We start from the raw sequence: 26,195 nt of genomic DNA on the forward strand, positions 1-26,195 counted from the left end.
TTCCTTGGTGTAGTTGTATGAAGAGCAGCTCTTCAGCAGTAGTTAGGCTATTTGAGGATTTGTGAGGAGAGGCTCAGTGCCTGCCAGCTTTGGCAAGCCACCCAGCGCTCGGGGCAGCATGCGGGCACTCACTGGTACTGCATGTGGGCATGACCATGGCAGGGACGGAGCTTGTGACTTGCATGTGTCTGGGCAGAGCTTCAGTAACCGGCTAGGGCTCGTTATGGCTGTGTCGGTCCAGCAGGGGGAGTTAGTCATGCTGATCACCTTTACAGACCTCCAGGTGTGTCGTCCAGTGGCTCTCTGGGTATCTGTCTATCTCTTAACCTTTACAGGCATTAAGAGTGTCTCCTGAGTGAAGAAATTTACTAGAAATGCGCCAGAAAAGTGTTGAATCAGTCGCGGATGCCAGAGGCATTGCAGTGTGAAATGTTTAAGTGATTTGTTGCACTGAGGCAGGAGTGAGTCAGGTGAAGCCGTGTCTGGCGCAATTACCTTGATTACCTTCATCAGTCAAAGTCACAGAATTGGCTTCAGTCAAGAAGTCAAGAATGTCTCATACACAGTAGTCAACAGGTGTGAGTAGTGTGTGTGTGTGTGTGTGTGTGTGTGTGTATGTTTTGTAGTGTAAGGAGAGTGTGTTGAAATGATATGCTTCAAATACAGCTGCCCCCCCCCCCCTCTCCCTAATACACCCTAATAAACACTACCCTCACACCCTCCCCCCACTACTTCCCAACCCTCACTCCTCACCCCAGAGGGCTGTTGCCTCTGTACCGGTTAAGGCCCGCATCAGGGCCATATCGGTCCAGAGTCTGAGGGCCCTCTGGGAGCTGCCTGTGCCTCTGCCTGTGCACGAGAATGTAGCGCTGCTCTGACTAACCTGCCCCCTGGTGTTTGCATGCAGTCATTGCATCCAGCAGATCCTGGAAGCGGTGCTTCACTGCCACCAAATGGGCGTGGTGCACCGAGACCTGAAGGTGAGTGCCAGCAGGCGTCTGGTCCAGTGGCTCTGTGGGTGTGTGTCTGTGTGTGTGTGTGTGTGTGTGTGTGTCTCTGTGCATGCTTTGTCTTGGTGTTGGTTGGGATTTGTGCCTCACTGTATGTGCAGCTTCTTAAGTGGGTTGGGATATGTATTTCTGTGTCAGGGGCTTAACAAGAACCAGCTCAGCACACTGACAGTCAGGCTCAGGGGCCTCAGAACACTGACAGTCAGTAGAGCTCAGAGCTCAGGGGTCTCAGGACACTGACAGTCAGTAGAGCTCAGGGGTCTTAGGATACTGACAGTCATTAGAGTTCAGGGGTCTCAGGACACTGACAGCTAGAGTTCAGGGGTCTCAGCTCACTGACAGTCAGTAGAGCTCAGAGCTCAGGGGTCTTAGGATACTGACAGTCAGTAGAGCTCAGGGGTCTTAGGATACTGACAGTTAGTAGAGTTCAGGGGTCTCAGGATACTGACAGTCAGTAGAGCTCAGAGATCTCAGAACACTGATCGTCATTAGAGTTCAGAGTTGTCAGGATACTGACAACTACAGTTCAGGGGTCTCCTGAGGTCTCTGGATGTGTCTGTTGGCATGTACTTGTTGCAATCTTGTGCATGTGTTTGCGTAATTTTTCAGCATGAAGCAATTAAAGACTTGTGCATATTGATATTAATCACTGAATGAAATGAAATGAAATATTCTTGTTTATATCTGCATTTGGAGCAAGTTTAAAGTAGATTGATGTATTCAGATGTCAGTAAATTGTGGTTTTTGTGGTAAGCGGGGTGCACTTTGAAGAAAAGGTGAGTATCTGTGGTTCTCAGTGTATGTGGTCCTAATTAATATCCTGATTAAATGCCAAGTTGCTACTGAAATATATCCACATATTTTGCGTGTGTGTGTCCACAAGATCCACACCCTGACTGGAACTGTAGGTGTTATTTCGATGTGGGGAAATTATTATTTTAATCTGATTCCTCAATGTGACATTTAAGAGGTATTGTCAGAGAGGGAATCTGATCTTTGTGAATTTTCCCAGCGGAATGTCATGAGCGGATCCACATTAATGATGCGTTCTCCTTTTCCAGGCCTTTCTTCTGGGAATGACTGAATTCTCAGAAGTTAGGGAAAGAGAGAGGGAGAAAGAGAAGTAGGGAAAGAGAGAGGGTGAGAGATAGAGGGAGGAAGGGGGGGTGGGAGAGGAGAGTGAAGGAGGGAGGAGAGAAGACAAGGGAGAGAGCATGATGCAGAAAGAGAGAGTGAGAGTAGAGGCAAAGAAAGAGAGAAAGAAAAGAAAGGGAAAGAGAGGGAGGGAGGGGTAGAAGGCTGAGATTGGTTCCATCTCAAACTCCGGCTCCTCTCCGTCCTAACCCACTTTCTCACCCAGCACAGCTTCCACTCCAGTGGAGCAAGGAAGGAAGCAAGCTAACCTACTTACTATGGGTGGGGGCGAGAGGGAGAGAGAGATGGAGAGAGGGATAGATAGAGAGGGAGAGAGAGGGATAGATAGAGAGGGAGAGGAATGGAGAGGCGAATATTACTGCTGCTCTCAGCTCTGCTCACAACAGCTGCTTGTGTGTGTGTGTGTGTGTCTGTGTGTGTGTGTTTGTGTGAGTGTGTGTGTGTGTGTGTGTGTGTGTGTGTGTGTGTGTGTGTGTGTGCGTGTGTGTGTGTGTGTGTGTGTGTGTGTGTGTTTGTGTGTCTCTGTGTGTGTGTATGTGTGAGTGTGTGTGTGTGTGTGTGTGTGTGTGTGTCTGTGTGTCTGTGTGTGTGTATGTATGTGTGAGTGTGTGTGTGTGTGTGTGTGTGTGTGTGTTTGTGTATATGGAAGTGTTACTTTATGGGATCTGAAGTGTTGAGAAGAGTGCTTGTGTTATATATCCTTCCTATAGCAGTTGCAAATGTGTGTGTGCCTGTGTGTTGTCAATGACCTGCATTACGTGAAGTGTGTGTGTGTTAAAAGAGCTGTTGTGACCAAAAAATATAGGCCTACTTAAAATAAGAACAGTTATGAGCAAAAGCAGGTGTTTCCTCTCAGTCTTGACAGAGATTAATGAACAATGGATAATCTGGGGCAGTCCACCATCAGGCCTTTTTGATAGCATCTCTAGAGCTCTTAGACCTTTTTTACAGCACATCTCTAGAGCTCCTAGACCTTTCTGATAGCACATCTCTAGAGCTCTTAGACCATTCTTACAGCACATCTCTAGAGCTCTGAGATAATTCTAACAGCACATCTCTAGAGCTCTGAGATCATTCTTGTAGCACATTTCTAGAGTTTTCTGATAGCACATTTCTAGAGCTCTTAGACCTTTTTTACAGCACATCTCTAGAGCTCTCAGACCTTTCTGATAGCACATCTCTAGAGCTCTTAGACCATTCTTACAGCACATCTCTAGAGCTCTGAGATCATTCTTGTAGCACATTTCTAGAGCTTTCTGATAGCACATTTCTAGAGCTTTTAGAACTTTCCTATAGTAAATCTTAATTTATTAGTTTATTTGACAGGGGCACGTGCATTACAACCCCTGTACCAAAGTTAGCTATGCAGCTAATTTGCGTCTGAGGTCCAGAACAGGGTTCTAGAGCTTTTAGGCCTTTCTCATGGTACATCTCTAGAGCTTTTAGGCTTTTGGAGTAGCATCCCAGCTAAGTTTTAAGACCTTCATGATCTCCGCCCTATTTACTTATAATACCCTTGTCATAGCATAAATGGTTTTTTTTTTTCATATCATTAATGTAAAACCTTTCTTCTAGCAAACCTCTCCTAATATAAAACCTTGTCTATAAAAGGCCCCTATTTTATAACAGCACGCCTGCAACCTCTGCCCTTTAATCTGATAGCTTAGCTGTCTGATTACAGATTTGTCAGAACACAGCTGGTCTGGTGTAGAAGAAGACCAGTTCCCTAACATTAACCTGCCAACAACTGGGTGTCAGGCATCCCCCTGTATCAGACATCACTCTGTATCAGGCTGCTGCAGCTGGTACACTCAGGTAGTGACGCAATTCTCGTCACACGCTCACCAGTGCCGCGTGTGCGGGACGCAGACGCAGGACCATATCATAGGCCTTAGACTCACTGTGGCTGGCAGGGAGTTCAGGATGATTAATGGAGTTCAGCATGACTGATTTCTGTGATTTCTGTAATGTGAATACACCCCTGTGCCCCCTCTACTTCCCATCTCTCTCTCTCTCTTCTCTCTCCCTCTCTCTTCTCTCTCTCTCTCCCTCTTTCCTCTTCTCTTTCTTTCTATCTCTTCTCCTCTCTCTCTTCTCTCTGTCTCTTCTCTCTCTCTTCTCTCTCTCTCTCTCTGTCTCTTCTCTCTTTCTATCTCTTCTCCTCTCTCTCTCTTCTCTCTGTCTCTTCTCTCTCTCTCTTCTCTCTCTCTCTCTCTCTCTCTCTCTCTCTCTCTCTGTCTGTAGCCTGAGAACCTGCTCTTGGCCAGTAAGTGTAAGAATGCTGCGGTGAAGCTGGCTGACTTCGGTTTGGCCATCGAGGTGCAGGGAGACCAGCAGGCCTGGTTTGGTAAGAACACACACACTGACACACACACACACTTGCTAACCCTAAGTGTCAGGAGTGCTTCTCTCTGCTGGGCCGTGTCTTATACCTGCTGTGAACGTTCTAATTTAAAGGAGAAATTTTTCACATAGATCTCTGTTTCTCGAGGTTACCGAGTACTGTTGGTACAAAAAATCTAGCTCGAGTTGCTGCAGCCAGGCAGCTACAGTTCTACAATCTGGGGGGGCATGAACATGGGGGCTCATGAACATGCCCCCAGAGTGTAGCACGGTAGCTGCCTGGAAGCTCTAACTGTTGGCTACAGCAACTCGTGTGTGTGTGTCTGTGTGTTCCCCAGGGTTTGCGGGGACACCAGGGTATCTGTCTCCTGAGGTGTTGAGGAAGGAGGCATACGGGAAACCTGTGGACATCTGGGCCTGTGGTGAGTTCCCGACCACACACACACACACACACACACACTGCTTATGTACACACACACACACACACACACACACACACACACACACACACACACTGCTTATGTATACACACACACACACACACACACACACACACCCTGCCCTTTGCTCATGATATTCAAAGGAAAATCCTCACACAGATGCACACATAATCACACACATACACACAAACATATATGATAACAAACAAAGAGACCCTTAGGCACATACACATACAGTATTGTGTGCAAACATAATCCCATAGACAAAGACATTGAAATTCATGCAGACACACACATACTGTACACTCAAACACACACAGTATCAACTGAGGAGAGCCTTTCTGTATGTGCTGCAGAAGGCCATTGGCCACACACACACACACCAAGGCAAACACAAATGCACACACAGACACATACACATACACACACACTTGCTCTCAGACACATACAAACACACACACACAGGCACACACTCACACACCCTCATTACACTCTTACTGACACACACACACACACACACACACACACACACACACACACACACATACAGACAATCTTCAGTGAGGAGAGCACTTCTGCTGTGCGTGCAGTGGAGAGCCCTTAGCTGAGAACATCTCTGCCCGCCTGGCAGCCTGGCCGATGACTCAGCTGTCCTAGATATCCCTCCCTCGGTATGCCCAAATATATGGACTTACATTAGATACTGCCCTCACCAACACAACTCCTATATATCCCTCTCTCAAATATCTATCCATATGGACTTACATTAGATACTGCCCTCACCAACACAACTCCTATATATCCCTCTCTCAAATATATGCCCCGGTAAGAACCAAACCAGATTTTGTTCAAATATACACACCTATGGCTACTGAAAAATGTAAGGTTCGTTTATCAAATGTTATTTTGAAGTATTAAAAAACATCGTTGTTTTAGAATTTTTTAAAGGTCATAGTTGTTTTAGAATTTTTTAAAAGTTTTACGTTATATAGCCCTCTCTCAAATATATGTCCATATGCACTTACATTAAATACTGACCTCGCCAATACAACTCCTATCTGGGTGCTCAGATATATAGAAGAATATTGAACTGATGAAAATGGCAAGGGCGTGAAGGATACAGAAATAGCAGATGAACATGAGGAAACAACCGTTTTGACGTGCTGTCAAAAACGCCTATGCTCTGTGTTGGCCAGATAACTACAGTATACTACATTTTGCATGCAAACCAGCTTCCGGCGGGCCTCTCTCTATCCTAAAAACAGAGATAATGTTGGCTAAATGTCGTAGAATAGTATGTAACAGTTAACTAATAGATTGTGGTTGTGTAGAGTGTGTGTGTGTGTGTGTGTGTGTGTGTGTGTGTGTGTGTGTGTGTGTGGTTTATTAAATGTGGTTTATTGTGTGTGGTTTAGTAATCAGTAAGTAGCGTTAAATTAATAGATTTTTGTGGCTGTGTGTTTAGGGGTGATCCTGTACATTCTTCTGGTCGGCTACCCTCCTTTCTGGGACGAGGACCAGCACAAACTCTACCAGCAGATCAAAGCTGGAGCCTATGATGTAAGCATCACAGTGTGTGTGTGTGTGTGTGTGTGCAGCTGTGCATGTGTGTGTGTTTGTCTGTGTGTGTGTGTATGTACGTGTGTGTGTGTGTGTGTGTGTGTGTGTACATGTATGTGTATGTGTGTGTGTGTGTGTGTGTGTGTGTGTGTCTGTGTCTGTGTCTGTGTGTGCAACTGTGCATGTGTGAATGTGTGTGTTTGCCTGTGTGCATGTGTGTGTGTGTGTGCTGTATAAGACGTGACCTTGTGTCCTTTCTCTTGTGTAGTTCCCATCCCCTGAGTGGGACACAGTGACTCCTGAAGCCAAGAACCTCATCAACCAGATGCTGACCATTAACCCTGCCAAGAGAATCAATGCCCAGGAGGCTCTCAAACACCCATGGGTCTGCGTAAGTGTCCCACACACACACACACACACACACACACACACACACACACTCACACACACACACTCATGTTTGAACACCTGTGGGTCTGTTTAAAGGTGCCATGTGTAATGTCATAAAATCAATTCATACTCCACATTCCATAAAAGATGGGGGCAGTATACCTCCAGAAAGTGAGTTGGTCTACCCTAGAGTAACAGCCGAGAAACGTATATTGCAGTTTGGCTGGCGGTTATGTTGCCCGCATACCGCCTCCCATGGCCAAAACTGGTATTTTTTTAATGATATCATCACCCTTATTTCATGTCATTCTTTTGATGCTTGTAGCTAATTTTTTGGATATTTTTACCTCAATTCTTACACATGGCACCTTTAAGTGTCCTTTGAAACAGTAAGACCATACACAGATATTAGACATAGTTAGACATACACACCCACAATATGCACATCTCTGCATTCAACACATTCATCCATACATGCATGCATCCATAAATATCTATTGCTGTAAGTCGCTTTGGATAAACACAACATCTGCCAAATGAATAAATGTAAATGTAAACACATACACACATTTACATATACACACACACACACATACAGTACACACATGCAGACATACACACATGCACACATACCCAAATGTCATAGACAGAGATGACAGCCAAGCCAGAGGTCAGCTCTGTGATGACACACACACACACACTCACTCAATCACACACATTCACACACACACACACACACACACACACACACACACACACACACACATACACACACACACTCAACAAACATACTCACAAACAATCTTCATCCACCTAAAGCATTTGTTTCTGTCAACATTGCAACATGTGATGTGTTTTGCGTTCTGTGTGTGTGTGTGTGTGTGTGTGTGTGTGTGTGTGTGTGTGTGTGTGTGTGTGTGTGTATGTATTTATCTCCTACAGCAACGCTCCACAGTGGCCTCCATGATGCACAGACAGGAGACGGTCGAGTGCCTGAAGAAGTTCAACGCCCGCAGGAAACTTAAGGTGGGCACTGCTTCAGTCCTCTACAACCCAGTGCCATCAGGAATAAGCATTCACAGATCTAATCAAATTAAATCCAATCAGGAATAAGCATTCACAGACCCAATCAAATCAAATCCAATCAAACTTTATTCATATAGAGCCTTTCATACAACAATAGGATACCAAACACTTCTGTAGAGACATTCTCTCTCTCTCTCTCTGACACACACACACACACACAGACACACACACACACACACACACACACACACACACACACACACACACACACACACACACACACACACACACACACACACAGACAATCTTCATCCACCCAAAGCACCGGTGTTGGTCATACATACTCCACCCTGCAGACAGGAAGAGTACCTCAGGAAGACTTCCATCTTTGAGTGTGATAACACACATCGTTAGTGCATCTATGTGTGCTTTTACAACTGTCATAGGGAATGCCCAGTCCTGTCATCTCAGAAGCATTTTTGACACATTTAAGATAATTTATCAACAAATTATCCAGCTAGATTTTTCCCCTGCCTCATCCAAAAGCAATATGCAAGCAAGCAAGCATGACAGAACCATGTATAAGTTAAAATTAGTTTAGAATTAGATTTCTTAAAAAAAAAAATCATGTAATCATCTTATTGCTTTGTTTTATTCCTAATAGGGAGCTATTCTGACCACCATGCTGGTGTCGCGAAACTTCTCTGGTGAGTTGACACGTCCACCACATCCTCTGAAAATGCCTCTCAAGATTCTCTCGCAAGTGGAACAGCTCACAATCGCACTTCCTTTAGTGCGGGAGGCTGCAGAAATAGTTTATTTTAACCGTGGCGTCTTTTATGCGCTGTAAATTAGCCATATCATTTTTAAATTAATAGATAGATAGATAGATAGATAGATAGATAGATAGATAGATAGATAGATACTTTATTGATCCCCAAGGGGAAATTCAAGGTCCCAGTAGCTTAAAATATCACACACAACATACACTTACAACATAAACAGTATAATAAAATAAAAAATCTACATGAATAATATGGACAGTAAAAGATACTACTTGTAAATCAAAGATCCACATGATTGTACTAAAGGGGTGTAAGCATGAGGCGCTTGCAGTGACAGGGCAGGGACTGACCCTGTGATTCAGTATGCAGTGATCTTGAAGTGTGTGTGGTAGTGCAAATAAGTCCAACAGTGCAACAGTGCAGGGATAAAGTCTAGAGACGAGCATTAAATATGGACGATATAAGAGAAAAATGTAGACATAGCAATATAAGAACTATAGCAGTGCAAGGATAGGTTTGAAGTAATAGGGTAACAGCCATTGGTCAAGTATTAAGTTAGGCCACAGTCCAGACTGGGGGATGGAGGGAGGGGTTGTGCATATGGGCTAATATAGCCAGTAAACAGTGTAGACAATGAAGACGAAGAAAAAGACACGGAGCTACATGGACATGCTACCACTGTCGTCGGCGCCGGACATTACATAATTATGATACACTTTTTCCACCATAACATGTTGAGGTGACTTGTCTTTTGCATTTTCCTAAAACAAACAAACAAACAAACAAAAACATCTGTCTCTGCTGTGTTGTAATTATCCTAATGATCTGTTACTTAATAATTAATGAATTACTTGCATTAATTAAGTAAATATTAAGTAAAAGATTAAGTAAATATTATGGCCTCTATTAAGTTGACAGGTACAGGCGTTTAAGAGAACACATAAATAAACCCCTCACACAGAGCTCACCGTTCAGAGGTCAGAAGTGGTATGTTATCGTTAAATAGTTAGCTGAGATTAATAGTGGTGTGTTAGCGTTAGCCTGATAATAGAGGTTAGTAGTGTTGTGTTAGCGTTAGCTGGATAGAAGAGATTAGTGGTGTGTTAGCGTTAGCTTGATAATATAGGTTAGAAGTGTTATGTTAGCGTTAGCTGAATATTAAAGATTAGTAGTGGTGTGTTAGAGTTAGCTTGATAATAGAGGTTAGTAATATTATGTTAGCGTTAGCTGAATAGAAGAGATTAGTAGTGGGAGGCAAAGGAGACAAGACCCTCAGAGACAGAAGTGTTTACACAGCTCAGGATGTCAAACAACACGTTCTTGTACGTGTCAGTGGTGTATGTGTGTGTGGGTGTCTCCTCAGATGCTGCGGTGATCCAGAAGCGCAATGCATACACACACACACACACACACACTGACATAGACATGCGCACACTCACATCTGAGGGCTGTTCCATAATAGCCTGACATGTAATTGATGGTTTTGCAGAGTTCCTGTGGGTTTGTGTGTGTGTGTGATTGTGCTGGCACGTGTGTGTGTGTGTGTGTAATAACTGGCATATATAATAATATGTGATTTATGTCTGCTATAATGAAGCATCTGCGTTGTGAGTCTGTTCTCATTCACACTCACAGGCACACACACACAGACACACACTCACACACACACATGCTCAAGACAGCAGGGTTGTGGGCGGCAGTGACAGTGTGCTCTGAGGCTCAGAGAGCAGCCTGCCTCTCCACACTTCCTCTCCTCCTTCTTCCTCCTCTTCCCTCCTCTCAGCTCTTCCTCCTCTCCTCTCATCTTCTCTCCTCTTCTCCTCTATCCTCTCCCCCTTCTTCCCTCCTCCTCCTCCGTCTTCTTCTCTCCTCTCATCCTATCCTTCTCCTCTCATTCTCTCTTCCGTTCCTCTTCTCTCCTTTCCTCCTCTCTCCTCTATCCTCCTATTCTCTCCTCTCCTTTCCTCTTGTATCTTTTTACCCTTTTCTGTCCTCTCATCCCCTCTCCTTGTCTTCTACTCTTCCTTCTTTCTCCTTGCTGTCCTCCCTCTCTCTCTTTCTATATCCCTATTTTGCTCTCTCTCTATCCCTCCTTCTCTCTATCTCTTTCTCTTTCGCTCTCTCTCTCTCTCTCCTTGTCATCCCTCCCTTCTTGTGGGAGTTATCATTACTGTAATCATCTCAGATTATGAGTGTGTGTGTGTGTGTGTGTGTGTGTGCAAAGGGGGGAGGTTGTTGGAGTGTCACTCAATGTCCCCACTCACACACACTCAAACTCACACTTACAGTGACAACACATGCACACACACACACACACACACAAACACGCACAGATGCACCCCCCCACACACACACACACACACACACAGAGGAAGAGACTTACAAATGCACATATGCACAAACAGATTTAACACTCAAAACCAATAGTACACTCACACACACACACACACAAACACACACACACACACACACACTCATGCGGACATATGCTCACACTGTACGAGTGTGGGGGATGGGTTCTCCCTCCCATGGCATCTTTGGCGGAGGCAGAGGCAGTGAGGGTTTGTGCCGGTGTTGCTGGCATCTACCCCTTGTGCCCGCCTGTGATGTGCACATCATGATTCTGTAGGAACCAGACGTCCTGAACTCCTCAGATCTTTACTAAAACAGACATATTTCCTTACAAGACTCAGCCAGGCTACGCCGGGTCCACAATTGAAGTACTCCATAAAAGCATAAAAGTAGTTTTAGAAGACTGGTCTAATTCTTTCGAATGTACGCTCTGTTTATCACGACAGGCGCTTGCATTGATTATAGTGGAAGCTATTTGTTGCAGCAGATACTCCTAACGCTGCCTGTGAGCCCATTAAACCACTGAGATTATTTAAAACACAGAAGGCAGGTACTGGAAACATGAGAGACAGTGGATTGCAAGAGGGTCAATTTACAACAACAGTATGATGATGACAATATGCATTGTGAAGGCTACTGGCCCTCCTCTGTGTGATGGGAGTTAAAAGGATCGAAACAGTCCAGCTGTGAAGGAACAGATCAAAGCTTATCTGTCTGGGAGGTTAGAGTCTTACACCATCCTCCAGACCTCCACCTACAGGTCCCCCCACCCTACACCCTACTGACCTTCACCCTACACACCTCCACCCTACATACCTCCACCCTACATACCTACACCCTACAGACCTACACCGTACACACCTCCACCCTACATACCTACACCCTACAGACCTCCACCCTACACCCTACAGACCTCCACCCTACACCATACAGACCTCTACCCTACACCCTACAGACCTCCACCCTACAGACCTACATACCTCCACCCTACATACCTCCACCCTCCATACCTCCACCCTTCATCCTACAGACCTCCACCTTACAGACCTACACCCTACAGACCTACACCCTACAGACCTACACCCTACACCCTACACACCTCCACCCTACTGATGTCCACCCTACACCCTACAGACCTCCACCCTACAGATCTCCACCCTACACTCTACAGACCTCCACCCTACAGATCTCCACCCTACACACCTCCACCCTACTGATGTCCACCCTACACCCTACAGACCTCCACCCTACAGATCTCCACCCTACACTCTACAGACCTCCACCCTACAGACCTCCACCCTACACACCTCTACCCTACTGACGTCCACCCCACTGACCTCCTCCCTACACAGAGGGCTGTAGTGGAGGTTAAATGCAAGTAAACACAGTTTATCCACGTCTGAAATTTCAGAAATAGAGTTTATCTACCTCTTAATAAAAGTTAAATTGCAACTTTTAACATTCAAAGATCACACTGTATTACCGTAAAACTCCAAATAATAGCCCGGGCTTTTATTTTCCCAAATCTACCCATATGACTATGCTATCCACTGACAATTATGGATCATCATTCATAGTGTTGAGATGTTGTTCATTGAGTGAGATAAGATCCAAATAGCGGGGATAGCTAGAACAGAAGTTTTAATCAAATGTAATTTACAAAGAGATCGTATCACACTGAAAGCTCATATTTCGTCACTAGCAATCTAGCCTATCTGTCCTCTGTCAAATACAGTTGCATTATCAGCCCTGACCAAAACCGTTCAGGAATTATTTATGCAAAAGTGGAACATGCGTAATGTTTCATTCTCCCTCCTTTTCGGCACGAATGAAACAGCATGAGAGAGCATGAACCATATTGTTTCTCCCGTATTTTATTTGGCAAATTTGACAATAGTAAGCTTACATTTCAAATCATAACCTACTTCTTTCTCTTTATTGGCATGGCGGTACGCATTTAGAATAAAGAATAATGTTCGCGAACCTTGTTTTGTTGCCAGATTAAAAACGCTTAAAAACAATCTGCCTATCCGCAAATTACAGTAGAAACAAAAGGGATGAATTGAACGATGACGAAGTCTGACATATAGGCATAGTTCATTTTGAAAAAAGTTATACAATTTGGAACTCTAGCTTTTCCCCGCTGCAGTCTTTTAATGCCATCTAATCATAACGTTAGCGTGCGCAGTCTGCAGTGCACCATACTAGCTTAAGCCCAATTCACACCAAGGATTCGCGACGACATGAGCTGCAACATTCTATAAACCAGCAACTTGATGCAACATTCTAAAACCTTGCAACTGTGACTAGACATGGTGAATGCTTTGCGACGGCTTGCAACTATGTGCAACATCTAATTCACACCGCTGCAACTCCTTTCTGCAACGGTCTCATCTCATTACGAATCTTTGGTGTGAATTGGGCTTTAAACAGACGCTCTGACGGGTTTTAGAACACATCTCCACCCTACTGACCTCCACCCTACACACCTCCACCCATACTGCCCTACAGGCAGTCAGGCACCCAATGCCAGCAGAGCACAGCATCATGGGATTAGAGACAGGGAAATTGAAACCCGTTCCTTTTCTCTCTCTTGTTCCCTCTCTCTTTCTTTCTCTATTACCATCCTGTTGCTTTCTCTTCTCTCTCTGTCTCTCTCTGTGAAGTGTAGGTTGCAATTGAGTGTGTGGATTTGATATATGTTTTGTTTGCAGACGATTGGAGCTAATCAGCACCCTTCCAGACTAACAAATTGCTTTCTCTTTTCTTCTCCTCTCCTTTCCTCTTTCTCTTCTCCTCGTCATATCTCTTCTTCACTCCTTTCCTCTCCTTCCCTCCCCTCCCTGATTTCAACTCAATCCTTTACTCTACCTGTTTTCTCTCTCTCACCCTTTTTCTTTTTCCTTTCTTACTTTCTCTCCCTCTCACCACCTTGTGTTTGTGCATTTGTGTGTGTGTGTGTGTATGTGTTTTTGTGCATTTGTGTGTGTGTGTGTGTGTTTGTGCATATGTGTGTGTGTGTTTATGCATTTGTGTGTGTGTGTGTGTGTGTGTGTGTGTGTGTGACTCCTGCAGTGGGTCGACAGACTACGGCTCCGGCTTCGGTCACTGCAGCAGTAGCAGCGGCGGCCGGCACCACCGCCGGTCTGGTGGAACAAGGTAGCCGACCCCTGACCCCGCGACCCCGTAACCCCATATCTCTTCCTCTCCATCTCTCTCTCTCTCTCTCACTCCATCTCTCATACAACTTGACCCATGCAGGGGTTCCAGCCCACCTCCACCCATTTATGTCTCACTCCATCTCTCCATCTTTCCATCACTCTTCCACTCTCCTCTCTCAGTCTATTTCATTCAGTCTATTTCATTCTCTGCCCATCCCCATGTTTCTCTATTCTACAGGGAGGGGTCCCAGCTTCACCCCTCACAGTATCATCAATTTCCATCCATCTCTCCCTTTCTCTCTCACTCCATCTCTCTCTCACTCCATCTCTATCCCTCACTCCATCTCTCTCTTTCACTCTATCTCTCTCACTCCATCTCTCTCTCTCTCACTCTATCTCACTCATCTCTCTCTCATTCCATCTCTCTCTCCCTCCATCTCTCTCCCTTACTCTATCTCTCTCACTACATCTCTCTCTCACTACATCTCTATCTCTCACTCCATCTTTCTCTCATTCCATCTCTATCTCTCACTCCATCTCTCTCTGTCATTCCATCTCTCTCTCATTCCATCTCTCTCTCACTCCATCTCTCTCTCACTCCATCACTCTCACTCTGCTCTCCCATTCTCTGCAGTTTTGTCTGTTTTCTCTCTTTCTCTCCCCATCTCTCTGTTCACTTTCATTCATTCCTCTTTTTCACTTCATTAATCTCTCGCTTCCCCTCACTCATTCTGGCTCTCACATCCTCCACCTCTATTTAGCATGCATGTATGCACATGTGTGTGTTTGTGCGCATGTGTGTATGTGCATGAATGTGTGATGGCTGCCTGACTCCTGTGTATCTGACTCGCCCTTCCTCCTCTCCTCTCCTCTTCTCTTCTCCCCCTCTCCCATTTCTCCTGGGCTGAGCCTGATTGCCAGCTCCTACTTCGACTCCTTCATCTCCTCATCTCCTTCGTGCCTCTCTCCTCTATATGGGTCTCCTCCACGTTTACCTTCCATAGACTTCTCTCCCCTCCTCTCTTCTCCCCTCCTCTCCTCTCCTCTCCTCTCTTCTTCTCTCCTCTCCTCTCCTCTGTCCTTTTATCCGTAGGCCTCTGTCAGGTTGATGTTGACTGTAGGGTACAGCCTCTGGTCTCCTCCCTCCTTCTCTCTGCCTGTGTGTGTGTGGAGGCTGGGTCTTTCTGCCTGCGTTGTGTGTTTGCTCGATGCTGCCGTACCAGCCTCTTTCTGCATGTGCAGGAGAGTGTGTGCCTGATGGTGTCTGCATGACCCAAAACTGCATCACTGTGACCCGTATGTGTGTGTGTGTGGCAGGAAATGGGCTTGGGTGGCAAGGAATTGTTGGGGAATGCAGCGCATGGTGCCGTTATGCTGGTAGAGAGTGTGTGTGTGTGTGTGTGTGTGTGTGTGTGTGTGTGTGTGTGTGTGTGTGTGTGTGTGTGTGTGTGTGTGTGTGTGCATCTTGTGTTTGGTATTTGGTGAATCGTGATGTGAATGTATGCATGTGAGGTATCTTTTCCTCTGTGCTAGAGGACTTTTTATGCCTTATTCCAACAGAGGACTACTTAAGACAGAATGCATTATGTTAAGACCTTTGGCAATTCTGGGAAATGCCTATTGCGCAACAGTCCATCGCTTCCCTGTCCCATTGAGCAACAATCTTGCACTGCCTGGCCTGCCTATCTTTAAATAGCTTTTATCAAGTTCCTGCAAAGAATACTAAATATAACCTGGTGATTCAGTCCATGTGATGCTTGACACTGTTATATTGCTTTATAATATGGATAGTGACGTCAGTTTCCCTTATTGGTTGGCCTATTATAGTTTTTCGCAACTGCTAAAACACTTCTTTTTTTTTTTAAACCTTTCACCCTTTTCTCAGAATTGTAAACACAAAACCCTATTCTCCCCTCGCCCTGCATGTGATTGGAATGAAATAAATGCACTGACCTTTAGGTGTCGGTCAAACCCACACCAGAGGCCCACCATGCTGATACCAGGCTCCCGATCCGGCTCTATGCTGGCGCAGAACCAGCGCTATACCCCCTGATCTGGTCCCGATCCGGCTCTATGCTGGCGCAGAACCAGCTCTATACCCCCTGATCAGGTCCTGATGTGGCTCTATGCTGGCGCAGAACCAGCTCTATATCCCCTGATCTGGTCCCGATCCGGCTCTATGCTGGCGCAGAACCAGCGCTATACCCCCTGATCAGGCTATACCCCCTGATCAGGTCCTGATGTGGCTCTATGCTGGCCCTAATGTGATTGTGATTTGTTACGGCCCTGCCCTGGTTGTGTTAAGGCCTTGATCTGGCTATGATGCGGCCCGACTCTGGCTGTGTTGAGGCCTTGATCTGGCTTTGATACGGCCCGACTCTGGCTGTGTTGAGGCCTTGATCTGGCTTTGATATGGCCTTGATCTGGCTGACTTATGGTCCTGCTCTGGCCGTAATGTGGCTATATGCTTACCCTGGTATATACGGCTGTAACATGGCCTTCCTCTGCCTGTTTTAAGGCCCTTATCTGGCTCTGTTACGGCCCTGCTCTGGCCCTACTCTGGCTTTCTTTAGGCCCTGATCTGGCCCTACTCTGGCTTTCTTTAGGCCCTGATCTGGCCCCGAGTCATTGTCTTCAGTGAGCCCGAGCTCCTGACTGGCTCTCCTGTCCTGTCCTACTGACTTAACTGACTGCCAGCGCAGCAGAGCAAAGGAATAACAGCCCTCTAATATCTCCCATTAAGCCTATCTCTCTCTCTTTATCTCCTCTTTTCTGTTATTCTCTCTTCTCATTTAACCTCTCTCTCTCTCTCTCTCTTTCTCTCTCTTTCTCTTAATCTCCTCTTTCATCTTATTCTCTCCTCTTGACTTTCACATGCTTTCCCTCCCTCGCTTCTTACACAAATGTGCCAAGGTAAGGACACCTCTTCACCTTGTCACTTCTCTCTCTCTCTTTATCTATGTATCTATCAAAGATTCTAGAGCGGGTCAAGATAGATCAGTTACGTCATAGGCATGAAGTATGCTCTGAGTCCGACAGGGCGCCATTTTGGTAAGCTCAGCGCAACATTTCATAATACAGTTCCAATTCTATGAGCCCACCTGAACAGCTGTTTTTAATGTTACCAGCTATCTTTTCTTTTTTTTTACTCGGTAATGAACTGCAAGAAATGACAGTGTAAAAGGCCCAATTTATCTTTTTTCCAAGTTTACACTGAATAAGGAGAGTTAAATAGGCCTATTATTTACAAAGAGAGGCCCTAATGATGTTTTAATTGAAAACAATTCGCTTGAGTTATAAATTAGCTTGTAGGTCTAGTCCTATTATTTAGGCCTACTCATCTACTGTCCTACTCATCTAAATCCTCAAATTATGGCAGGGCTCTTTTATTTACTTATAGGCTGTGTAAGCATATGCCTTTATTTTTGCGTAGCCAAATTTAGTTATTTTTTAATTAAGCATGATTTACTTTTTATTAAATTCGTTCTGTTCTAGAATCTTTGGTGTCTATCTATGTAAGGACACCTCTTCAGTGCTCTTTGTCGGTCTTTATAGGTCCTCTCTTCACTATGTTCATCCTTTTCTCTTCCTTTCTTCCTATCAGTCATTCTATCTATTCAGCTCTTTTATATGATGGCATTCTCTCTTGCTTTTTCACTTCCCCTCCCTCTCTCTCTCTTGTTCTCTCTCTATCCCTCTCTCTCTATCTATCTATCTATCTATCTATCTATCTAACTCTGAATTTATCTTGCTAACTCTCGCTGTCTCTCTTTCTCTGTCTTTCACTTTCTTACCTACCTACCTACATACAAACACACACACACACACACACACACACACACACACACACACACACACACACACAAACTCCTTCTTCTTCTCTCTTTTGCCTTCATATTATATTCAATCCTATTGTAGTAGCATGAGTTCAATAATGCATTTTAGAAAAACCATCCATAAAAAGTGTGATAGTGGCTGCCCTTTAAAACAACTGGCATCTGGAGCTTAGTGGAGATCCCTGACCTTCCATAAGCTAACATCCACGCAGATGCATCTAGGAGTCGGACACACAAGCTTGCTAAGTACCTTCCAAGGCCCATCAAACAAAAGTTAAAAAGCATGCCTTAGGGTTTAAGATTATAAGTGTATGTTGTTGTTGTTTTTTTTTTCTAATGAAAGAATTAAGTGTTCATATTTGCAGTCGTTGATCTGCAGATTTCTCAATTATATAAGTGACTCCCATTGCTGCATGCTTCTCGCTCATTAACAAGGCCATCTGATAAAAGACGTGACATGTATGTCACCATCAGTCAAGGTGACCCGCTGATGAGAAGGAAATGTCACTTGGTATATAGAGTTTGGTGTGTGTGTGTGTGTGTGTGTGTGTATGTGTGTGTGTGTGTGTGTGTGTGTGTGTGTGTGTGTGTGTGTGTGTGAGAGAGAGGGAGAGGGAGAGAGAGTAGGATGTGTGTGTGTGTGTGTGTGTGTTCCCCTCCTCTGGAACTCATCACTCAGGAGGGATCACTGGTGGGTAATCTGTGATTTAGCGTACCTGGCTAGGCAGCTTTAATTCCTCTCCCTCCCTCTGAGCCTCAGCACATTACACACATGCACACACACACACACATGCAAGCACACACACATACACACACACAGACACACACACACACATGCACAAGCACACACACACACACACACACACACACTTACACACTTGCCGCTCCATTGTTTTTTCCCCTTTAGAGTCCATCTAAAGCCATAATCCCCCCCAGCCAAAAGTGCCCCCCTCCACCCACCCGGTGGCCACCGTTCTTGTACTGAGGCATGCTGGGTAACGGACGGGCTGGCCATGGGCTGGTGTGTGTGTGGTCCTCTGTGCGCCATGTGTGTGTGACGGTGTCTCTCTGCAGGGGGCCTGTGTGGTGCTGGTGCTGGTGCTGGTGTTGGTGTGTGTGTGTGCGTGTGTGTGTGTGTGAGCGTCTCCATGGCTTCCCTACACCTAGTTGAGCGCCTGTGTCTCTCCCCTTCTACAGCAGCCAAGAGCCTGCTCAACAAGAAGGCCGACGTCAAGGTAAGCACAGAGCTCCTTAATGCTCCTCCCTACCTCTCTCTCCTTCGCTCTCTCTCCTTCACTCTCTCTCTCTCCTACACTTTCCGCATTCTCTCTCTGTCTCACAAACACACACACACACACACACACACACACACACACACACACACACACACACACACACATACACACACACACACTCTTGGTTTCACTCTCTCTTCTTATTCCATTCTCTTTCAGCCATACTCTTTTAGCTGCCTCCTCCTTTCCTCTCTCTCCTTCTCTCTATTTTCTCTCTCTCCTCTCTCTCTCCTCCTCCTTGCTTTCTTTCTTCCTTCCGTTCCACCTTTTCTCTCTTTCTTTCTTCCTTTCCTGCCACTTCCTTCCTCTCTTTGCATCCACACTTCTCTGTTTTTCCGCTCCACCTTTTCTCTCTCTCTTTCTCTCACGTTCTTTTCCTCTAGAGTTTCCCCTTCTCTAAAGTCTGTCTGTACTTGTAATCTCTTGCTGCCATGCCTAGCTGTGATCTCAAGGCTTTGATGAGTGCTTCCCTATCTGTATCTAGTGTATGCAAAAAGGGCTGTGTGTATATATCTCTGTGTGTGTGTGTGTGTGTGTATGTGTGTGTGTGTGTGTGTGTGTGTGTGTGTGTAGGTGAATTAATCAAGGCATTTTTTTTTTTTTTAAAACAGCCCGTTTCTGTAACGGTCTCCCTGTTGACTATACCATCCGAAATGTTTTAATTAACTTAATTAACTTTGTTTCACTATCAGACCAAATACCCAGTCAAAGATTATGCAATCAGCAACGCCCATTGGATTGAGTGGTAACTCTCTGGAAAGATTAAAAAATGTGAAGGTCAAATGTAGAGTTATTTATATATATATGCGTGACACATCGTCTGCACACTGTCTGCTTTTCCCCATACAATGTGTTCTGAAGGTTTTTCTTTTGTTTTTTTGAGTGATGTTGAAAGTGTGTTTCACTCTCACCTTTGCAGATGAGTCCTCGGTGTGTGTGTGTGTGTGTGTTTGAGTTTGAGTGTGTGTGTGTGTGGGCCCGTGTCTTTGAGTTTGAGTATGTGTGTGTGTGTGTGTGTGTGTGTGTGTGTGTGTGTTTGTTAGTTTGTGTTTGTGTGTGTGTGTGTGTGTGTAGTATGTGTTCAGACCTGGTCTTTTGCAGTGGGATACAAGAGCAGATGTTGCCTGGGTGACTACAGGCATCCCTGTAAATCCCCTGACAGCGAGGAGGGGGCGTGGAGAGAGAGAGAAAGAGAGGGAGGGAGAGAGAAAACATAGAAAGAGAGTGGATTTGGGTAGGGATGTGGTGGTGTCCTGTCTCTATCCACAGGTCAAACAACTGTCTCTGTCGTCCACATGTGATTAGAGCCAGTCTAATCTGGAGTCTAATCCCACTTTCAGTCATGACTCTCCCCAACAAACACACACACATACACACATACACACATACACAAACACACACACACACACACACACACACACACACACACACACTGTCACTCACTCATTCTCTCTCTCTCTCACTCACACACATACACACACACACACACATACGGACAAACAGAACAACATGCATGCACACACACACACACACAAACACGATCACACACTATCTGTCTCTCACTCTCACACACACATACACACAGGATGCTGTTCAGATGATTAATCATACCTTATGTAACCTGTGACCACGGGCTCTTGACAGTGAAAGAGTGAAAGACAGACAGACTCTAACAGGAGGAGGTGAAGCTCCTGTCTTTTAAGACTCACTCTAACAGGAGGAGGTGAAGCTCCTGTCACAAAGACTCACTCTAACAGGAGGAGGTGCCGGGTTAGCAGTACCTACAGGTTTACTGTACCAAAAATTAACCGAACCGTTACTTGAAAACCAAAGTACACACCGAATCGTGATTTTTGTGTACCGTTACACCCCTAATACAGGCTACTATATACCATGGCTCAAGGAGAGACTGGAAATGACAGAAATAATCTGTATCTCCCCCTAACACCTCCATTCCATCTCTGCTATTGTCTCTCTTTCCATTTAATTTCTCCATTTCCCCCTCCCTCAATCCTTCACCTCTTTTCTTCTTTTCATCTTTCCGTTCTCCTTCCTCTACCTCCTTCTATCCCCCCATATATCTCTCTCTCTTCCTCTCTCTCTCTCTCTCTCTGTGAATGGCCATGTCATATGTGTGAATGGTCATGTGATACAAGCTTCAGCTGTCTGACACTGGCGGTATCCCGTGCAGACAAGACTCCATAATTTGCAAATGTGCGTTTGAACTGAGATCGCATTTAAAACAAAATGACGTTTTAAAACGAAAACGGAAATAGCGTGGATGTAGCTTTCATCCATCCTTCCCTCCCTCTCTTTCCCTTCCCTCTTCACTATTTCCATCCTTCACACCAAACCAGCCTTCCCCGCACCCCTACTCCCTCCCACTCTCTCTCAACAACCCTCTCTCTCTTTCTCTTTCTCCATCCACCTCTCTCTTGCTCTTTCTCTATCCACCTCTCTCTCACTCTTGCTCTCTCTCTCTCCATCCATCTCCCTTGTGGCTGGTAGCTGCATGTGCTTCAGTGTAGTTAGACGCCCACCGAATTCACTGCAGCTCTGGACCTCTCACAACGCCTCTCTCTCTCTCTCCTCTCTCTACTTGTCCCTGTTTTCTCTTTCTTTTTCTCTCTTTCTCATTCTCTCGTTCTCTCATTCTCTTCGGCCCTCTCTAGGTTGCTCCATCATATGATCTCGAGTGCTGCTGACGCACAAACACTCACAGGCTCAACACCTCTTGCTCATTTTCCCTCTCTGACTTTCTCTCTTTCTCTCCTCCTCTGTCTCTTTCTGCACATCTCTCTCTCTCTCTCTCTCTCTCTCTCTGCATCTCCCTGTCTCTCTGCTCATCCATTTTTTAGTCCCAATTTGAATTTAATCCTAAAAATCTGCACCTCTCCTTCTCCTTCTCACTTCATAGACTATCCATGCAGCCCCCCATCTACACTAATCAGATATGTTTGAAAGTTCTGAATTATCTCTCCGCTTAGCCCCCCCGTCCATACTAAAGCAGCATTTTTCATTTTCCAAACTACACTCCCAGAGGTGTCTGAATTTCACTGGAATGAATGGAAACGTATTGTTGCTATTACAGTGGTGGAATAATAGCATTAATCACTTCTAAGGCGTTTCAGCATTTTGGTGTGGGCGTAGATCTGGGAGATGGTTCCAAAATGATAATGTGGATGGTGAACATTTTTACATTCTTTAACACAAAGGCAGCAGCCGGGAATTTAACTTTTCTGACTACTGCCTTAATTAGCCACTGTGCTACCCCCAACTGCATGTTGCCAACTGGATCAGTGTAAACTTCCCTCATTAAGAGACGTGTTAGCGACAGATGCTAACACCCATGAGTTTTAGCCTCCTTGCTAGCACTCCTTCCTTCCAATCCGAGGGGCTGCAAGTTTTGGGTTTGATTCTGGGCTGGTGCAGGACTGAGCAGCGCGGTCAGTCAACACAACACAGGTTACACTGTAGTGTGTGTGTGTGTCTTTACACTTCATCCACATACGTCACTAACACTCTATACCTGCACAGTTATGCCCAGAAACACCTAATCAGCGTCGGTGTTGCCGTCGAGGTCGTGTCCACCCAGCGGTGACCTGCTGTTAGTGTGTGTGATGCCGTCCCCTGCAGTCCCCTGCTGTTGGAGTGTGTGTCACCACCCCCAGCAGTGCCAGTGAGTGCCAATCTATGGGAGGGGGAGCAGCTGTCAGGTGTTGGGTGATTGCTGATCGTTTACAGGAGGATGGACTGGTTGAGGGGTAAACTTGAGGAGGGAGGATGAAAGCATGTCGTAATTTCCCTCTTGAAATAAAGTGCAGTCTATGGATGCAAACAAAACCACGTTGTATGTCATTCAACAACTATTCTAATGAGCTTGACAAAACGGCAAAAGCGTTAAAGTCTGAAGTTGATGACAGCTGGATTGAGTGAGAGGAGAGCCCCTATAAACTACTAGTTGGCTCATAGAAAAATGACCTGACTAGATGGCCGAATATTCGGTGCCATTTTTGCCGGTTTGTCCCAAACCAGAAGTGGCCATGATATCGTGCTTTAGAGAAGACCCATAACAACAATCCTCTGTTAAGACGGAGTATTCTGGGACAATCATGGTCCTCATCTGCGTTGGAGTTCACACAAAGCTCTCGGAACATGCAGTCCTACAATAAAAAAAAAACTCACATGAAAGTCTTAGATACTAGTACTGTACATTGGAGTGATATTGAAGTGCATAAGTAGACTTGGCCTATGTGCGTGTGAGTGTAGAGTTTGCATAATGGATCGTTTGAATAGTGTAGTGTGTATGTTTGATGTTTAGTGTGTGTGTGTGTGTGTGTGTGTGTGTGTGTGTGCGTGTGTGTGTGTGTGTTTGTGTGTGTGTGTGTGTGTGTGTGTGTGTGTGTGTGTGTGTGTGTGTGTGTGCGCGTGTGTGTGTGTGTGTGTGTGTGTGTGTGTGTGTGTGTGTGTTCTGGGTGGGGTGAGCCCTGCGGGGATCTCTGGCCGGTGCCTAGAATAGCTGTGGATCAGAGCACTGGGAACGGAGCGACAGAAATAGACACTTCCACTGTGCCTCACTCATCGCTTAGCAACTGGCTCCCTCTCCGCTCCACACACTCTCCTGCTATGCTCCTACATCCACACACACACACACACACACACACACACACACACAGTGTTCCCTCTTCCTCCACTCATTCTTATGGGTTTCTCTTCCTCCATCCTCAGATTGTTCGCTCTCTCTTTCTCAAATATTCCTCCATGTACTCCGCCATGCTAACAGTCTACCCTCTGATCTGACCTGCTCCAGTAAGCATTCCTTTCTGTGTTGACTGCTGTCAATCTCCATCGTGTTCTTCCTCTCCATCTTTATTTATCCAGTCGTCTCAGGCCATCTTTGCTTCTCCTCTTTTCTTTGCCAACTGAGTATACCTGTTTCTTTAACGGCTCCATCCAGTGCAGTTCATGTCATATGTTTCATGTCACATTCATTCTGTATTGTATACCATCGATGATCTTGTCAGAATTGACCTCACTACATAAGCACACATGGCTGTTATTCGGTATCATCATCATTGTCATGTATTTGACCTTTGACCTGTAACATGTCTCTCCTGCATCCCATCGTCATGTCGTCAACCCTTTGCCATCGGTCACCCAGAAACGGAAGTCCAGCTCCACGATTCAGTATATGGTGAGAAATGTCCTCCACGTGCCCTTTGAATGTCTTTTAAAGCTCCTCCTTTTCTTTATCTCCTCCTGTTTTATCATGTCTTCCTATCTTTACCCACATTGGATCTTTTCTTTCATATTCCCCTCTTTATGGCCTACTTGTATGGCACTCTACACCATGGGCCTTTCACTTACCAGAGAGACCACCAGAGAGATGGTTAACAGCTGCTAGATTACTATGCTGAACACCGGTTTGATCACTGAGTGTCTGTGTGTGTGGTTGTGTGTGGTTGTGTTTGTGTGTGTGTCTGTGTGTGTGTCTGTGTCTATGTGTGTGACTTTTGCCAAGTGTTTGAGTTTGACAAGTGTGTTGGTGTGTGTGTATGAGAGAGAGAGAGTGTGTGATATGTCAGTGAATGACATGATAAAATGAATGTATCCCTTGTGTTGGTCCTTCCTGTTTGTCAGTTGGTGTGTCCCAGAGTGGATCCAAAACAGAATCAGAACTGACCGGTCTCTGTCCATGTTGATGTTGTTGAGTTGATATTATTATACTGTACCATAGCATTGTTTTAGTCACTAGTTAGTGTATGCAGTGTTTCCTCTAGATTTGTTTTTAGCAGTGGGGGCAGCCAGGACATCTGCACCCCCCCCCCCCCCAAAAAAAAAAACATGTTGTAGAAACACAACCCACAAAACAGCCTTTATTTGGTGCAAATCAAATTTGGTTTCATTGGTTACTTTCTTTGGTTATAGTCCGCTATTCACATTACTAGGCCATCACTGCAAGTGCATACAAAATGTTATTGGCCAAGATTTGTGCCGTCCCCACATTTGCAAAATTGCTTACCTTCGTTACTACAAGACATTGTTTTTTCCCCTGCATCTAATCGCGATTGAGTGCGCATCTAATAACAGCATCTAGTCACCGCGGGAAGACATCCACTCTCCATGTTTCATTTTCGAGCTATTAGTAGGCTCGATATATCCTTTGAATACGATCGGCTCCAGAAATTAAAGGGTTTGGGCCTGTGCTACACCTTTCCACCAAGTTGTGCGAAAATTGTAGTTTTTGCAATGCTGACAAACAGAACATGGAAGTTTTTGACTATCGTTATAAAAAACAATATATTTATGGAATAAAACTAGACAGGTACTAGCATTGCTGTTTATTGTTAAACTGCAATTATCTGCAGCCAGCAGATCACATTTAACTAAGCGTCCGGAAAATAATGTGTCTGCCCTAATTCTGAAGTAGTGGCCACCACTACAAAATGAAGATGCGATAAAAGTATATAACATATACAACTGCATAAAATCTGTCTGAAAATTGGATTCCCAAAGTGTGTGTGTGTGTGTTTGTGTGTGTGCATAGCTTATACCTGACTCATAAGCTTTAATTACCCAGAATGCATGTGGAGCGTGTACTGCTGCCAGCTGTGTCAGTAGACATAGACTCCCATGAGGGTCTGGGTGGGTTGATTTTGTAGAGTGTGACCAGAGAGTGTTACAGAAAGCATCAACACGTCACCACTCCAGCCTCGATGAGTGTGATGAGCCAATCAGCATGGAGTGATGAGCGTGGAACTTGTATGATAAGTGAACTCAGGAGCTGAAACCTGAAACATGTAGAAATATCAGTGAGTCTAGCAACCGTGTTTGTATGGTTG

General features: G+C 45.2%; 1 protein-coding gene across 3 annotated transcripts in view; it reads left to right on the forward strand.

Moving 5' to 3' along the window:
* Positions 1 to 26,195, forward strand: part of camk2b2 (calcium/calmodulin-dependent protein kinase (CaM kinase) II beta 2) — a 73,836-nt gene that overhangs the window by 28,228 nt on the left and 19,413 nt on the right. The window contains exons 2-11 of one of the 3 annotated variants that reach the window (XM_076284049.1): positions 908 to 980; positions 4,410 to 4,512; positions 4,847 to 4,930; positions 6,414 to 6,508; positions 6,777 to 6,899; positions 7,841 to 7,924; positions 8,589 to 8,631; positions 14,137 to 14,220; positions 19,256 to 19,293; positions 24,515 to 24,547. In XM_076284049.1, coding sequence (XP_076140164.1) covers positions 954 to 980; positions 4,410 to 4,512; positions 4,847 to 4,930; positions 6,414 to 6,508; positions 6,777 to 6,899; positions 7,841 to 7,924; positions 8,589 to 8,631; positions 14,137 to 14,220; positions 19,256 to 19,293; positions 24,515 to 24,547 — 714 coding nt within the window. In that variant the 5' untranslated portion in view covers positions 908 to 953. The remainder of the gene's footprint in view (positions 1 to 907; positions 981 to 4,409; positions 4,513 to 4,846; positions 4,931 to 6,413; positions 6,509 to 6,776; positions 6,900 to 7,840; positions 7,925 to 8,588; positions 8,632 to 14,136; positions 14,221 to 19,255; positions 19,294 to 24,514; positions 24,548 to 26,195) is intronic. The other 2 variants (XM_076284051.1, XM_076284050.1) reach the window with 2 other exon arrangements.

Source organism: Alosa pseudoharengus, unplaced genomic scaffold (genome assembly GCF_046254945.1).
Source record: "Alosa pseudoharengus isolate Yale_2024_CS ecotype anadromous, Long Island Sound unplaced genomic scaffold, YU_APseudo_1.1 YU_APseudo_1.1_scf_14, whole genome shotgun sequence".
In the NCBI taxonomy this organism is placed as follows: domain Eukaryota; kingdom Metazoa; phylum Chordata; class Actinopteri; order Clupeiformes; family Clupeidae; genus Alosa; species Alosa pseudoharengus.